The sequence below is a fragment of the Poecilia latipinna genome, unplaced genomic scaffold, assembly GCF_001443285.1.
Source record: "Poecilia latipinna isolate Pla-1442-1.1 unplaced genomic scaffold, P_latipinna-1.0 Scaffold2516, whole genome shotgun sequence".
Taxonomy (NCBI): domain Eukaryota; kingdom Metazoa; phylum Chordata; class Actinopteri; order Cyprinodontiformes; family Poeciliidae; genus Poecilia; species Poecilia latipinna.
This window is the reverse complement of record NW_015115132.1, coordinates 118,861-134,111: the sequence shown is the minus strand read 5'-3', so window position 1 is coordinate 134,111 and position 15,251 is coordinate 118,861. Positions and strand designations below refer to the sequence as shown.

At 41.0% G+C, this 15,251-nt stretch overlaps 1 protein-coding gene across 13 annotated transcripts in view; it reads right to left on the bottom strand.

Moving 5' to 3' along the window:
* The window catches only part of fryl (furry homolog, like), a 93,357-nt gene that overhangs the window by 11,131 nt on the left and 66,975 nt on the right, over positions 1 to 15,251 (bottom strand). For 6 of the 13 annotated variants that reach the window (XM_015019994.1, XM_015019995.1, XM_015019985.1 and 3 more), the window contains 18 exons: positions 14,595 to 14,707; positions 14,359 to 14,509; positions 14,160 to 14,263; positions 13,897 to 14,073; positions 13,287 to 13,488; positions 12,600 to 12,721; positions 12,314 to 12,501; positions 12,079 to 12,173; positions 10,778 to 11,373; positions 10,077 to 10,345; positions 9,854 to 9,994; positions 8,209 to 8,409; positions 7,957 to 8,118; positions 6,954 to 7,028; positions 6,620 to 6,796; positions 6,411 to 6,419; positions 5,269 to 5,469; positions 2,701 to 2,901 (listed from right to left, as the gene is read on the bottom strand). In XM_015019994.1, the coding sequence (XP_014875480.1) occupies positions 2,701 to 2,901; positions 5,269 to 5,469; positions 6,411 to 6,419; positions 6,620 to 6,796; positions 6,954 to 7,028; positions 7,957 to 8,118; positions 8,209 to 8,409; positions 9,854 to 9,994; positions 10,077 to 10,345; positions 10,778 to 11,373; positions 12,079 to 12,173; positions 12,314 to 12,501; positions 12,600 to 12,721; positions 13,287 to 13,488; positions 13,897 to 14,073; positions 14,160 to 14,263; positions 14,359 to 14,509; positions 14,595 to 14,707 (3,184 nt within the window). The remainder of the gene's footprint in view (positions 1 to 2,700; positions 2,902 to 5,268; positions 5,470 to 6,410; positions 6,420 to 6,619; positions 6,797 to 6,953; positions 7,029 to 7,956; positions 8,119 to 8,208; positions 8,410 to 9,853; positions 9,995 to 10,076; positions 10,346 to 10,777; positions 11,374 to 12,078; positions 12,174 to 12,313; positions 12,502 to 12,599; positions 12,722 to 13,286; positions 13,489 to 13,896; positions 14,074 to 14,159; positions 14,264 to 14,358; positions 14,510 to 14,594; positions 14,708 to 15,251) is intronic. The other 7 variants (XM_015019987.1, XM_015019991.1, XM_015019997.1 and 4 more) reach the window with 4 other exon arrangements.

Sequence of the window (15,251 nt, the reverse complement as noted above, 5' to 3'; positions counted from 1 at the left end):
TCATAAGTCATTGGTGTGAAAGTCCAAATCCTTTTATGAAATCATGAATCGAATCTAAATTCATTATATTTGTGACTGGAGTCAATTGTGTGCAGCATGACTGGAGTAAAGATCTATGTTGCTCCACATGAAGGAGGACGAGTTCTGACTCAGAGAGCTTCAACTCTTCTAGCTTCATTTAAAAGTCTGATGCATTAAGAAAACGGCATGTGGCAGGCCGCCCAGCACGTCACAGGGACCTCATCTATATTATGGAAAGCTTTTAGCGGCGTTCATGGTCGTCCAGGAAGGAACGAGTAAGAGTATTGATGGTTTTATCAGGGGCTCATTATACTAAGAGCTGGGGGTGAAACGAGACGGGGCTGGGGGGAGTGGGGGGACCTTGGGATGATATTGAGATCCTTGGCAAAAAGGAGTAAAGCTTGTAGAGCACAATCCCTGAAGGGTAGAAACACTTGCTGAAGCATTAGAGCATAAACGGAGACGCGCTCGTCTTTAGCCCTTCATGAGCCAAATAACACCTCACTGGATGTTTTTTGTGCTTTCCATCATCTTAAGATGTGAACATTATAACTAGGTGCATATTTTTTAATACTTTAAACATGGATTTTCCAAGGAGTTTTTCACATGACCAATGTAGTGGTCAACATTAGGGCGGCACAATATAATCGGAAAATTATCGTAATCAAAAATCACTGCAAATAACTTTTCAGACTGCTGTAAATGTTTGCTAAATTATTTAGCTATTATACATTTAGTGTCTCTATGCCTGTAACATAACTGGTAACGGTTTTTGTTTAATGCAGCATTTAAGTTTTAGACGGTAAAGAGAAGATTGTATGAAGGTCTCCACGCAGTCTTAAAACAAAAGTAAAAGCATCGGTTCAACTACAGCATCCCTATATTTTCCAATTTTATATAATTTAGTTAAATGACTTGAACTGTTGACTCAGATCTTTATCTTGATCCTTCAGACTCACTGCTGCCCCCTGTATTTTAAAAGCCATTCCCACAAAGAGAAAGACGTACCGTTCATGGGACTAAACAAGAAGACAATATGTGAATGAATGTAATGATTCAAAACCTTAAATACAGCAATCCTAAACTTTCACATGATTTATTCCACCCTGATTTAGCATCATTACCTTCAGATATAGACATGGTATATTTTATTTTTTCTTTCCTGAGAGGTGGAATAGACATCAGCAGCTTCTTACCATATTAATTTAGATTGGCTTCACTATTTTGGCACAACAAAAACAATATATTACAATTTAAAACCAAAACTACTTCTTACTAAATCATTTTGAAGAATGTTATGGTGCCGATATATATAAACATTTCAATTCAAAACATAAGCAGTGATGTTCACATAGACAAATTATAATTTTATCCTAACATACTTTTAATTTTTTTTACAGATATATTAGTCTTTGCCTGTGATGGTCTGTCAACATGTCCATGGTCTACCCTCCATCAACAGATATCAACATATTAGAAAATATAATTGAATGCTCTTATCGTTTGTCATTTAACTGTAAAATTGTACAACTAAATGACAATACTGTATGTAGGTATAATTGATGACAGTTATGTTTTATTTCTGACATAGATTTCATGTTTGTGGGGCTCTAGAAGCAGAGATTGAGGAATTGCCAGAAAAACTGGAGAATTTTAAAATATTGCAGTTTTATCAAACCACAATAATTACTACAAAATACTGTGCTAAAATGTCTTTTTTCAGTAAATGAGATTAACAGTATGTACAATCATTTTTGCTTATCTAAAAAAAAATTGTGACATTTTTTGTCATCGAAAAGCAGAGATACTGGCCAAATGCTTGAAACGTTTGTCTTCCTTCGTCGACTTACACTGGTAGGCCAGTAGGTGGCAGTGTATGCGGTGAGAAAAGCCCCAATAAAGTGGCTTAAATGCAAGTAAACCAAGAACACTTACACACATACAAGCAAACCATTATCCATGACAAGAATAAGTTCAAGATAATTCAGTGTTAATGCACTCAAAGTAAAATATTCCCCAAACAAATGACATCATCATAACATCTCAGCAATGTTAGTGATTAAAGTCAGTAGCAGTTAGTAGCATAAGACAATTTATGCCGTGTTAAAAAAAGTAGCAAATGGAAGAGGTTTAAATTGGCTAGAGCACCTCTGACTGATTTTCAACTTAGTGCACTTTTAAAATTCAACACACCACTTAAAAAGGACTTATACTCACACATGCTTCTGATGAAGAGAACGGACCTCGGGTCGTTTTCACAAGTTTTTTAAACGGAGGATTTAGTTGGAATGGTTATTGGGGTTGAGCAGTAACAGCTGGCCTGAGGTGAGTGTTTGCTTTCATCTCTTCCCAAAAATCACATAGTAAAAGCACAAGAGCTAAAGAACCAGCCTCCAGCACCCACACCCAGAGCAAAGCAACCAAGAGAAGGGGCCACAGAGGGGAATTAAGCAGCTAAAAATGTTTGAACCCGATAGCAAGTCGCAGAACCGACCCATCAAAAAAAAAAAAAAAAAAAAAAAAAAATTAACCCCGAAAAAATTTTCTTTTTTTTCCCCGCTAAATAACCGACAAGACAAGAAATAGAGCAAAAGGCAGACAGAAGCGGAGAAGGAAAAGAAAGGCAAGCTAAAAAGTACCCGAGCACCACAGTTTATTGCTTCTCCCGATTGATCGCACCTCAGGCAGCTGGCTGCTGGTGCTGTCTGAGTGGGCCATCTCCAAACTGGGGCTATCCAGTCGGGGGAGGGAGGGGAGTGAGGGCAGGGAGGGCAGGACGGTGGCCTCTTCGGTCATGGCGCTGCTGGACGATTCCTGAGACTGCTGCAGCGAGTCCACATGGTTGGACGCAGTGTCGTCCGTCGCCGAGTCGCTGTTCAGCTGGAAAACAGAGACGAGACGCGACAGGTTTCAGCGCGGATTATTATGGACGTAAACACACGAGAATATAGTTAAACCGCAGCTGATTATGTTATTTAATCTGAAAAAACCCACAAAATCTTACCAGGTATTTTTGGTCTGGTTTCTAATAGGGGTGCACCGATCTGCTTTTTTCACTTCTGATACCGATACTGATATCTGAGGTTTAGCATCGATACCGATCTAATACAGAAAAGCAGCACTGATTGACTTAAAATGTTGCTGTTTATTGGATCAGTGCATTTCTAGCTTCTACGCCAAATATATTTGTACACTTTAAATAAGAGCAAACTGACATACAAGTAACAGGAGCTTGTTTTAAGTCAATAATTCCTTAATATTGATGAAAAAGTGCTAGTTTACAAATTATTTCACTTATGATATGGGAAAGATGCCTTGTTCCACTGACAGATTATTTCACTTGTGTAGTTCTTTTTATCAATATTAAGGAATTATTGGCTTCCATGTCTTGCTGAAAAGTTACTTTTAGTTTTCAAGTGCACCAAGACGTTGTTAGCACTAGGAAATGTACTTGGTAAGATTTTGTGTTTTTTTGCAGTGCACTTGATCTTTCCCTAAAAAGGTTCATTTTATGCAAATATTTTTGATTGTGTTCAATCGAAGACAACAAAATCTCTTCTTTCCTTAGTTTAGTAGATTTAAAATAAAAAAATTTGCAAACCTTCACAAAGTATTAAACCAATAACATGACCTCAGTATCAATAACAAGCAAGAGAAGTTTAGTCATTTTAGTCTTGAATTCTCCGACCCTGCATCTTAAAATTACTTCAGGCTATTCCAAAAAATAATCATGCTATTAGCAATCTAACTTTATTGACTGGCTTCATATTGCCTTACAACAGACCTTGGACTTTTTCCACTTTCTATCAAGTTACAACTACAAAACCAAAATGTTTTCTACTGAAATTCCAAGTGACAGACAAACACAAAGTAGCATTTTAAAAAATAAATAAATAACAAATGCAGACCTTTGTTTTTTTTGCATGCAGTAAATTCTACACTGAATTTTTGCAACGGAATGACACAAATACCAGTAACATTTACATCGTTACATTGACAAACCCCAACATACTGTTAATTTTCTTAATGTTTTCCCCTACAACGATTAACTACTGAAAATTAGGGGTGGGAATTTATAGCATAGTTTATTGTGAAAAATTTCTTCCGACAAGAAACTGATTTATTGTATCAGTTTATTGGGACGATAAACTGGTTTATCGTTCTGTCAGTGTTATACTTTTGTACAACACCGACAGTATTCCCTCAAATTTTATTTTTTCCTATTTTCTCCTATGTTTGTTGCACAAAAACATAGGAGAAAATGTTTTTCTCCTATGTAAATTTGAAAGTATGAACAAATAAAATTAGCTATTGTGTGCAATTTAGTGATATAAATCAAACTTCTTTAAGTAAATGACGTCCTAAAGAAGAGTATTTCAAATGAGTGTGTTTTTCAAAAGCAGTATTTGTGTTTGTGGTGCTAAGAGTGCTGTGTCTTGTCATCACAGTCATACAGTTACCTAAAAAAGTAACAAAAAATAGTTTTCTTTTAATCATCATTTTTATCGTTGCCACAATAGCAATACAACATTTTTGCAATGAAACACCCCTACTGTCACTTCTGCACAACTTTTTGTTGGTCTGTCAATGAAATCCTGATGACAAAATGTGAAAAAACTCCAAGGGGCGTGAATACTTATTGAAGGTAGTGTAAATGCTGCATGCACTCAAGTGTAAAAACTGGACGACTTATGTCTCTTTGGGAGTCGCATGTTCAAAATGAAAAGCAAAAGCTCATTCTCTCACCATGCATTATCAAGAGGAGCAGAGGAGGAGAGAGAGAACAAGCCCCTTCCAGAATGACTTCAGGCATTTCGGTTATCTTACAGGGGATTTTAAGCTTGCAAGGGGAGTTAGAAACGAGCTGGAGAATTGTTAGAAAGTTGCAAAAAACGGACCATGCAGGTTTGGAAAAACTAGGATTTTATACTTTTTTAGAGTGTGCAAAAAAATATCAACTCACTGTACTTACCGATAACTCATTTCTATACTATATATTTCTACTGACTTTACATTTAAATACACAATTTCCCTTTTAGTCAGAGGTGAAAGGACTGGGCTGAGACTTAAAGGAGGCAACTACCACCACCAGCGAAGAAGCAGGCAGCAGGTCCAGCTTAGTATGCGCGCGCACACACACACACGCACACACCATGCCAGCGGGCTGTGTGAGAGGCCATGGTAGATTGGGTGGGGGGAGGTGTGTGTGCGTGTGTGTGTGCGGACCCTGGTCGGAGTGAGACTTACAAGGCTGGAGCGGGTGAGAATCTGGCTAGCGCTCAGTACCTCCTCCTCCGATGACTCGTCCGTGTCCTCGTGGTTGGTGAGGTTGAGGCTCGGCGTGCTGCCAGCGTACTGGCACTCCTGCAAAGACGGTGTGTCCCCTTTGTCCATGCTCTCCAGGGAGCGGCGGCGCACCCCCCAGTTGAAGTTGTCCATGCTCTCCCCCTGCAGGACAAGCAGGCCGACAGCAGTGAGACGGAGTGCGCAAAAGGGAAGGTTTGGGATGGGAGGAATAATAATTTAGGAGATAAGAAAGACACAAAGCAGACATTTCACCACTTAGTGTTCTAAAAAAAAATAAAAAAAAGAAGGGTGCTTTCACACCAGTTACTTTCAATAGACTTCTAGTTTGTTTGCCTAGAGAGTTCGGTTTGTTTGGGGAGGTGTGAACGCGCAACTGAACTCTGATGTGAACCAAAAAAAGGTGAACTCTCCATCTCCATATATAAACCCAGGTTTAAGTTTGGTTGAAGTGAACTCTGGTTCAAATGCATATGTGAAAGCAAATGGACTGGAGACCACTCCAAAAGCAGGAAGTGGACTATGCCGCAGGGAATTCTGGGTAAATACAACCAAAATAAATGTGAGTCCAGCGCAGACTCACATTTGTCTTACCAAAGACATTTTTGTTTAGATTTTGTGAAGCAGGAAGTTGCGCTGGTCTTCTTCTGAGGTTTTTATATCGTTTCCCTCAGTGGCTTTTGGTGCAGCATCACCGCAGGTAAGAGGTGGCGCTTTCACAACCTTCCTTCAGCTAAAAACGTGAGAGATGCTGCAATACTGATCCCCACTTATACCGATTCTACCGGACTATCAGGTGTGAAAACACCCTAAATCTCAAAATAAAAAAATAAAAAGACCAACTGAAATCAAAACATCAAAAGGTCACATGCGTGAGTGAGTGAGTGGGTGGCGTAGGTTTTTCTCCACATTTTTTGGGATGAAATATCATGCTAAGATCTAAAGCTATAAAAAATGTCCACAATCACAGGGGAAAGTCTTCAAGTCAAAACGTCCAACAGCACTTAATTGGATGGCGACACAGGGAGAACAGCAGGATGGGGGGCGGGGGAGGAATGAATTAACTTTTGGGCCCAGAGACATACCTGCAACTCCTTGTAGCAAGAGAGGAAAAAGAATATGAATGTTAGTAGACTTACGACTGCTGGAAAACAATTTTGCTCATTCGTCACAACTAATTCAAGTCTGACAAGAAGAGAGCAACGGCAGGGCAGATAACTGAAAGTAACGATATTTTCCACCCACTGTTAGCTTCTGAATCTGCAACAATCAGACGCTCTGAACGTAAACCCACCTCGGCATCCTCCAGCTCCACGTCCAGGAAGTCAAAGTCCTTAAAGACGCCAAACTGCTGCTCGCTGCCCGTGTCTTCGCCCTGAATCTCCTCCTCTCGGACCACCTCCTCCACTGTGGGGATGAGGCTGGTCTGCTGGTCCGCAGAGTCCAGATCCTCATTGGATGAGAAAACCACCTGCGAGAATAAAAGGTTTTTGTTGTCAATACAAAATTTCTACACCCTTAAAATAACTTTAAAAAAAGTTAATTTCCATCAAAGTGACCGAGCAGCAGGTTACATCAGCAGGGTTTATAAGAGACTTTGAGTTCACAGAGTAGGAGAGGAGTCTTACAGATGGATTTTTGGGAATGCCGGACTCTGGACCACATAGAGACAAGACATTCATCAGCCTCTCTCTGGTTCTTCTCTGTAATAGAAACACATGAAAGATTAGAAAACAATAAACTTAATAAGCTCTCCACGACTTCATCGTCTCAGAGTTAAGGTGAAGGTTGCTATCTTCCAGGGAATATAAACTAAGACTGTAGTTTGATGTAGGGATAAAACGATTAATCAGATTATTTATTGAGATAATCATCATCTAATTTAGTTATTGATTAATCATTAACTGGGGAATACAGACTTGAAAAAAGGTCACCATCTTAAGAGTAGAAATTAAATCATAGCTGTACAAATCCAATATGCAATGACATTTATTTTCCGATTTAAAAAAAGGAATTGGATTGTCTATTTGCATTTTTAAATGTATTTCTAATATTGTATAAAACAAACTTAAGTGGTGAAATGAATAATTCACTGAATGAGCCAAAAATGTGTTAAAATGATGGCTAGTTGCAGACCCAGTTCAAAGCATTTAATGCTAACCGAGCTAACAGTGAATACTGGAGAGTAGGATGTCCTATGAAAAGGTCAGTTCATTAATTATCTTGTGAGTGTGTATATATATATATATATATACACACACACACACATATATATATATATATATATATATATATATATATATATATATATATATATATACACACACTGCTCAAAAAAATAAAGGGAACATTTCACTTTAATTTTGTGTGTGGCTGCAAATACAGGCCTCCATTGGTTAATAAATTTGATTTCCATTGATGAATTTTGTGTGATTTTGTTGTCAGCACATTCAACTTTGAACAGAACAAAGTATTCAATGAGAATATTTCATTCATTCAGATCTAGGATGTGTTATTTGAGTGTTCCCTTTATTTTTTTGAGCAGTGTATATAGATCTTTTTTTTTTTTTACAGATTACTGCCTCACAGAATGGTTTGTTCTTGTAATGTGTATCCACTGAAAGAAAGTACCTGCGACAGCTGAGGCCTCTTCCAGCTCACTTGCACCAGACCGTTGGAGTTGGAGCCAGACGACGTTGACGAGGTGCTCCTCGTCACGGCGATCACCTGCGCCTTTCCGTTTCGCCCTGCAGCGGTACGCTGGTCGCCATATTTGTGGCCTATAATTGGTGTCTAGAGAGCCAAGACAATAAGTTTCAGCAACAAAGTGCTAAGAACGTGGGGGGTCTTGGAGGCAAGTTAGTTAAAAACAGCAGGTCTGACCTCTGAGATGTCAAAGTGGAAGTCCAGGGTCTTTCCAGGCAGCTCCTTGGATGAGTTGTTGAATATGCGAGTGAAGGCGATTTCTGGTGACCCACAGGACTCTGAACTGTACGAACGCTGCACATCGTCTGGAACCACCAGACTGGCCGATCGAGACACGACCATCTTCAGGATGTTTTGGGCTTCTTTCCAGTGCGGGCTCTGTAGCAAAAGCAGACGGCGTTATCGTGATGTAGTGAGAAAACAAACCCTAAAAGCCTTTCTTGTGATTCATGCATATTTTTCCTCTGAAGGAAAAATATGCATGAAGTCATATTTTGTTTTACCTGACATAAGTCAGGTAAAACATTACCTGACTTATGCTGCAACAGAAAGAGAGTATGACATCATTTCCATGCCGCATGATCTATGACCAACCCAGAAAGGAGGCAGATGTGAAGGCATGCTAAAATACCCACAAGCCTTCTGGAAACACAAACCTATATTAAATCATTTTCAGAACTTTGTTTGAGACAATAATGGCAGTGCAGCTGTCAGATGCACGGATGATATGGAGCCGTATGGTTCCCCGGAGACGGTCGGTAAAAGGCGGCCATAAAAACGCGCTACACTCTGTAACCCTGAGAGATGAGGCGTTTCTAAGTTAATTACTCTACTGTTTATAGATCAGTCCAGTTTACTTTCACACCCACACACACACACACAACACCGTGCATTTGAATCGCAATGTCATTTAAAAAAATGGCCATTTGCTGAAAGAACAGCAAAGTCAGAGTAGCAAATAAACTAAAACTTACTTGGTAAAATGCAAATAACAAATGCAAATGCTAAAGAGTTTTACATGGAATAGATGCGTTGAATTTCCACAACATTGATATTAAGTACCAGTACCATATATTTTATCAAATTTTTTTGTCAATAGTTTGAAAATGTTTTTTAAAAATAATTTTCCACAAATATCATCACCTTACAGGAAAAAATATTTTTATCTTCCTTTTTTTTTTTTTTTTTTTTCAAATTTTAAATTTTTTTTTTTTTTTTTTTAAAGAAAGGAAAAAAATGTCAGTTTTTAGTAAAACAGATTTTTGTAGATATGTCATAAAAAAGATGGAAGGTAGTTCTTTTATTCTAGAAAGGCCACGTCGAGTCAGATTGCAACAAAGCTCAATACTCTCAGCAGGTAACAGGAAGGCTAAATGAGTTACAAGAAAGCTGCCTTTTTTACTCTTAAGAGTTCAACCTGTCTGTTATGAGGTGTGCACAATTTGGACAATTTGGTAACATTTTTATGAAAAGAATCAACACTCAGACTAAGGTTTTACTAATAACGGTCATGAAAACAGTGAAATGTCAACAAAGTTGTCATTTTTGTTTTTAAACAGTAAAGCTGTTTTAGAGAAACTGGTCTCACACACAATGCAATCTTCCCCTCGTAGTAAAAATTTGTAATAGGAAAAAGCCAGAAAGCAATATTTGAAATGTTTAAAAAAATGGGACTGGCTAAAAACAGAGTGTGGAATCTTTCCAAAAACTCAAAATGAAAAATTTAGACTATCTCAACTCGTAGCAGCATAACTGACTGCTGAGAGGACAAAAAAAAAAAAGCTAACTATTGATGACAAAGTTTCCAAAGTTACTTACTCACCTGAACATATTTGCCAATGACCTTCATGATGTCAAGGTTGAACTGTTTGACAGGAGCTGCTGAGAGATCAATGTGACTCAAGAGGCTGTAGATGATTTGCAGCAAGGACTGCTGCATGCTGGGTAGGCCCTTCTCCAACAGCTGAGATGCAAACATTCATCGTTAAAGCTCATGTCTACCATTCAGAACTAACACAAAGAAGTCTGATGTTCATCTCTCGTACCTCTGCCAGGTAAGTGACCAGGTTCAAGGTCCTCTCTGCGAAGGCGTCATGGACGTAGCGACAGACCACGTTGATCCAGTTGGTGCAGTCGCGGGAATAGCTGTGTGTGCTGTACAGGCTCATCATGTGGGCCAGGTTGGAGAGCGTGGCCGACTTCTCCTCCGCACACACCTTGGCGATCTTATCCGCCGTCTCCTTACAGAAGGGAGTGGGGCTGTCGAAGTGCTGAATGAGGTGAGGCAGCAGGCACAGGATGTTCAGAGGGAAACCTGGGATCCATCCGAGGAGGAAAATGGTTAGAGGAAGGTCGCATACGCTGCCTTACAAACGCATTCAGAGCCCTTGAAATGTTAAACAGATTGTCACAGTACAGCCACTTGTCAAACTCAAGGCCTGCAGACAAACCTTCCAGGTAACAGCTGTGTGCTTAAACATTATTTTATGAATCGAATCAATAGGTCAAGTGGGTTTCACACCGCTGATTTAAGTGATAGGCCAACAAAAAGCAGTGCATGCAGGTGATTACAGCTCCAACTCGCTTGTGAAATGTTTGTCCAACAGTTATGAAGGGATTTGAAAAGCTCTATGATCAGAGGATTACTGTCAAAATAAGTGGTAACAATAGTACAGCAAACAAAAACAGAGTGTCCTTATTCATGGCCCCACCACTCAGAGATGAAGATGAAACCACTCAGACCTACCTGCTACCTGTGAAGGATCGACCAGCGTGTGCCTGGAGACGCTGATGAGCTTGCTGAGCAGGTGGATGGTGAGCTCCTGCGTCGAAGTGGAGGTGAAGCCTTTGAGGAAGAGCTGCAGCAGCCCTGGGAAGTTGTACCACTTGAGCTTCCCCTGGACGTTCTCCAGCCGCTCTCGGCTGTCCGCCCGCTCCAGAGGCAGCTGGCCCAGCAGCTTGTTGAGCAGCCGCAGTGCCAGCAGGTACTCGAACTCGTAATCGGACTCGAGCAGGGAGGCGGCGATCCAGAAGACGGTGGCCATCAGGTTGGAGGGGTCCACCGGCGGGACGGCTTCGCCTCCCGGGCTGCCGCCCCCGCCCAGCGACGTCAGGCTCTTTGTGCGCAGCAGGTTGGAGGGGTTGTCGCCGAGTCTGTCCGCTACGTCCAGCGTGTTGCTTCGACGTCTGTCCGCTTTCCGCTCGCCGATGATGCTGGCGCGAAGCGAGTTGCTCCGAGTGTGGACGTAATGCAACAGGCCGCCGCTGTTCAGGTTGAGCTGGCCCGTGCTTTTCCTGTTGGCGGCTAACTTTGCTCCCAACGACTGGTCGCGGGCAGAGCTTCTAGAAAGAGAACAGTACGGCCTTTTAAAGGAGCAGGGTTTTGCGTTTTCCAGTCTCATAGTACCATTTTACAGAACAATCAACTATGTCACCTTCAGTTGTGGTAAAAATGCTATATATATATATATATATACATATGTATATATATATATATATATATATATATATATATATATATATATATTAAAATAAATTTTACTTCATTATTTAACTTCTTGAAATTGGGCATGTCTCTTTAAGAAACTCTGCCTTTTTATTTATTTTTTTTTACCAGTGCTTCACTGAGAAGTAGAAGGTATAAAGATCTCAGTAGATGTGCAGTTCAACCAGATGTTTGCTAATTGCTGCTGGCTAGTCTGAAGGAGCTGAGTGAGAGTCAGGTGGCCAGGCTGCTCTGTGAGGCAGAAGCTTGGAAACTGCAGCTCTGAGCAGGAGCTGTGTTTCGAAGGCGGCGCCAGGTCTAACCAGGCGTTTTGAACAGCTGAATCGTTGCCGTGGGAGATTAAAGGATTTCTCAAACATACATGAAAGAATCAAAGCGACACTACAGGTGTGATTTTGATGAGGGAATAACATAACATGATGGACAGCTAAAAAAAAAAAAAATAGCCGATTTTATCCAATATTGGCCCTCCAGCAGATTTTGTCTAATTGTGCAGTAGAAAATAATGACAAAGTAAGAAAGGAACTTGTGAGAAGACTTACTGTGCTAAGGCAGACAGGAGGTCGTAGTTTTTGATAATATCTGCTAAAGTGTCGATGCTTGACTCTAATGTCAGGAGGAGCTCAATGACAAAACCCTGGAAAAATATGAACATATATTTAGTCAGTTCAAATCAGACAGCTTGACATTTTTCCACAACCAGTTACATTGTGTCTTTAAATAATGGATTAAATTTGTTCAGAGCAGCAGTATGATGCAGTGTTCCCATATTCTGACCTGGGCATCCTCTCCTGGGTCTCCTACAGTCTCCACTAGTCGAGACAGGATGTCAGACAGAGTGGCCGGAGTCAGAGGCTGTTTGAGCGCCCTGAAAATCTGGAACGAGCGACCGGCGTAGTGTCGAGAAGAGCAGGACAGAGCCGTTCTCAGAGCTACTTCGCTCAGCATGGAGTCCAGAGGGAAACCTGAAGAGAGGCGCGTAACATGCAGATAACTCCAACACAAAATCGACAGAAGGATGGGCGGAAACGACAGAAGAGGAGTCGCGGACGTCCGTTCAGACCTGTCTGGGATTGCTTGAAGACCGTGACGACGTGTCTGACGAAAACGCTGAGCTGGTCGGCGCTCTTAATGTTGGAGTTCTTGGGAGAGACGTCTTCGTGATTCCAGAGTGGACCTCGCTTTCTGCAGGATGAGAGTGAACAAAGATCAGACAATAGGTCCGTCACGATAGCAAATTTTGCAGGACGATAAACAAAAATGTTGTATTGAGATCATTTACAAATAATGTAAGTTTGCCCTCTCAAAGATCAATAAACTTTACATCTGTAAAAGAACACTCCACTTATTACTTCATCAAATAATAAAACACAACAACCAAGAACAAAACAAAACAAAAAATTAAATGGATAATGAAATCTTTAAACAAAATTTCCCTACAAAAAATATTAATCACCACAATAGAAATGATCAAGCTCATTCTAATTAAGCAATTAATCATTTATCTTGATTAATTTTTAATTGCTTAGGTTTAGGTACCACACCAGAAAAAAACGCAGATGAAGCCAAACCAAACTCAAACCCATGCAGAACCTAAATACCGGCTCCTGTTAGACACCACTGGAAGCGTGAAAGCATAATAATTGTAAACTTAAGTAAAACACTCGGCGTTGCTACAACTACCGTCTCAAACTGAGCTGCATCATGAGAATGTATATAAAATCTACTTATACTGCTGTATCTTCCTCACCTTGACGTGATGAACTCGATGAGACCCTTGGCCTTGTCGTCCTGTTCGGCGTTAATATCGGCCTCGATGAGAAGCGTGGGGGAGAGGTGGGACAAAGTGCTGCTGCCCGCACCGAGGCTTATGCTGGAGGATGTGGAGCTGGTGCTGAGGCCCGAGTCTGTCATCGGCGACGGCTGAAAATCTGGCAAAATCTCCTGCATTCCTGTGGAAACATTCAACAAGAGCACACTCGGTTGATGTCAGGCTGTAGCTTTGCAACAGCAGCAGCTTGTGGCACAGTTTACATTTACACATATGGGAAAGACCTTTGCTGCCACCCGGTGGCTAAGTTTGGGGTGACGAATCTACAAATAATCAAGTGCAAACTAAAAGAAATCTATTTTTATTGCATTTAGGCAATAAATGTTTATTTTCTTATTTAAAAAAAATATTTCTATCTCTTAATGCATTTCTAATATTGCATTAATAAGGTTTAAGTGGTTAAATGAAGAATGTAGCTATTTTTTTATGTTTTATCCGATTAATTATCCGAACAATTGGCACAATCATCGGTTGCTGAAATAACCGTTAGTTGCTTCCCTGCTTTCCACTGGCTGACGGCAGGACTGACCTGTAAGGCTGAGCTCTGGAATCGCTGGCTTCACCGTCAGAACCCGGGGATCGTTGTAGTCTCTGTTCCGCAGCAGCACCATGGCCACGGACTGGCTGTTTGCAGACTGGACGACAAGCAGGTGAAGCAGCAGCCGCTTGCAGTGCTCGTAGACCTCTGGGTGCTGGTGATCAAAGCCTGGAGGACGAGAGCAGAACGACAAAGTGACGCCACGAGGCCGGTACGTGAGCAGAGACGACGCGTGAAACATCGGAGGACGTTACCAATAAACACAGCATGTAACAAAAGGTGAAGGTATGCGCTCCACTCCACTTTGATCCCGTGGTCTACTATGAGGTCCGTCAGCAGGATGACTGCAATGTTGCATCTGAAAAACCAAAAAAAAAAAAAAAAAAACAGAGGACGACTGTGAGCTTTAACCAAAGCTGAACGTCTGTGGCGAAACACCGTATTACATGGTACCTGTGGAGCGGCACAGTGGGGGTGTTTGTCTCTGGTAGGTAATCCACTAACGGAGCCCAGCAGCCTCCCGTCGGGGGGAACGGGAGAGGCTCCGGCTGGTTGTGGTCCATTACTTTCAAGCGCCAGTTTGCATAAAGTGGCATGGAGTCACCTGGAGACACATTAGTAAGCATGGTCTTACACCGTATTAAAACTACACTATGCTGAGGAGGAGTGTGGGATTGTTCTCTGCTTACTCTTCTCGTCCTCATAGGAGCCACCAGAGCTGCTGCTGTACCGAGATTCCAGGCGGTGGTGCTGGCGGTTCAGGTTGCTGTTCAGACCCGAGTAAATATCCAGGTGTGTGTAACTGTGGGAGGAGACGTGCTGGTAAAACCAAAATCTCAGACTGCATAGAGCCTCTAGGCATAAATGTCATAAATTCAGATGTTCTTCTGAATTTATGCATTCTTAAATTTTTGAAGATAAAGCGCATTAAAAGGTTGAGAATCTGAAGTAAGATGTCCTCCCCTTTTAGTATAACTCCAGATTATTTGGTCCTGGAGGGTGAAGCCGACAGCTAATTTGACAGAAGACAAGGCCAAAGTGGACTTTTATCTTAAGGGAAACGAACACTTGGAGTGGAAAGGTGCGTGTTGTCGAGATGTGATTCGAAACACATTAGAAATTCTGAAGATTCTCAAAAAGAACAGCTTACAGGACTCCAGTTTTGCCTAGTTTAATCAGAAACACTGATACTCACCAGGCATCGCGCCATAGACTAGACAAAGTTAGTTTGGGGTGTATTTTTTGACATTTATCTAACTCCGCTGATGTTTGTCGTCTTTTCAAACAACTTCGATTTCAAAATCATCATAGACGTTTACACATCTGCCATCTTAGAAAGTTCTAAG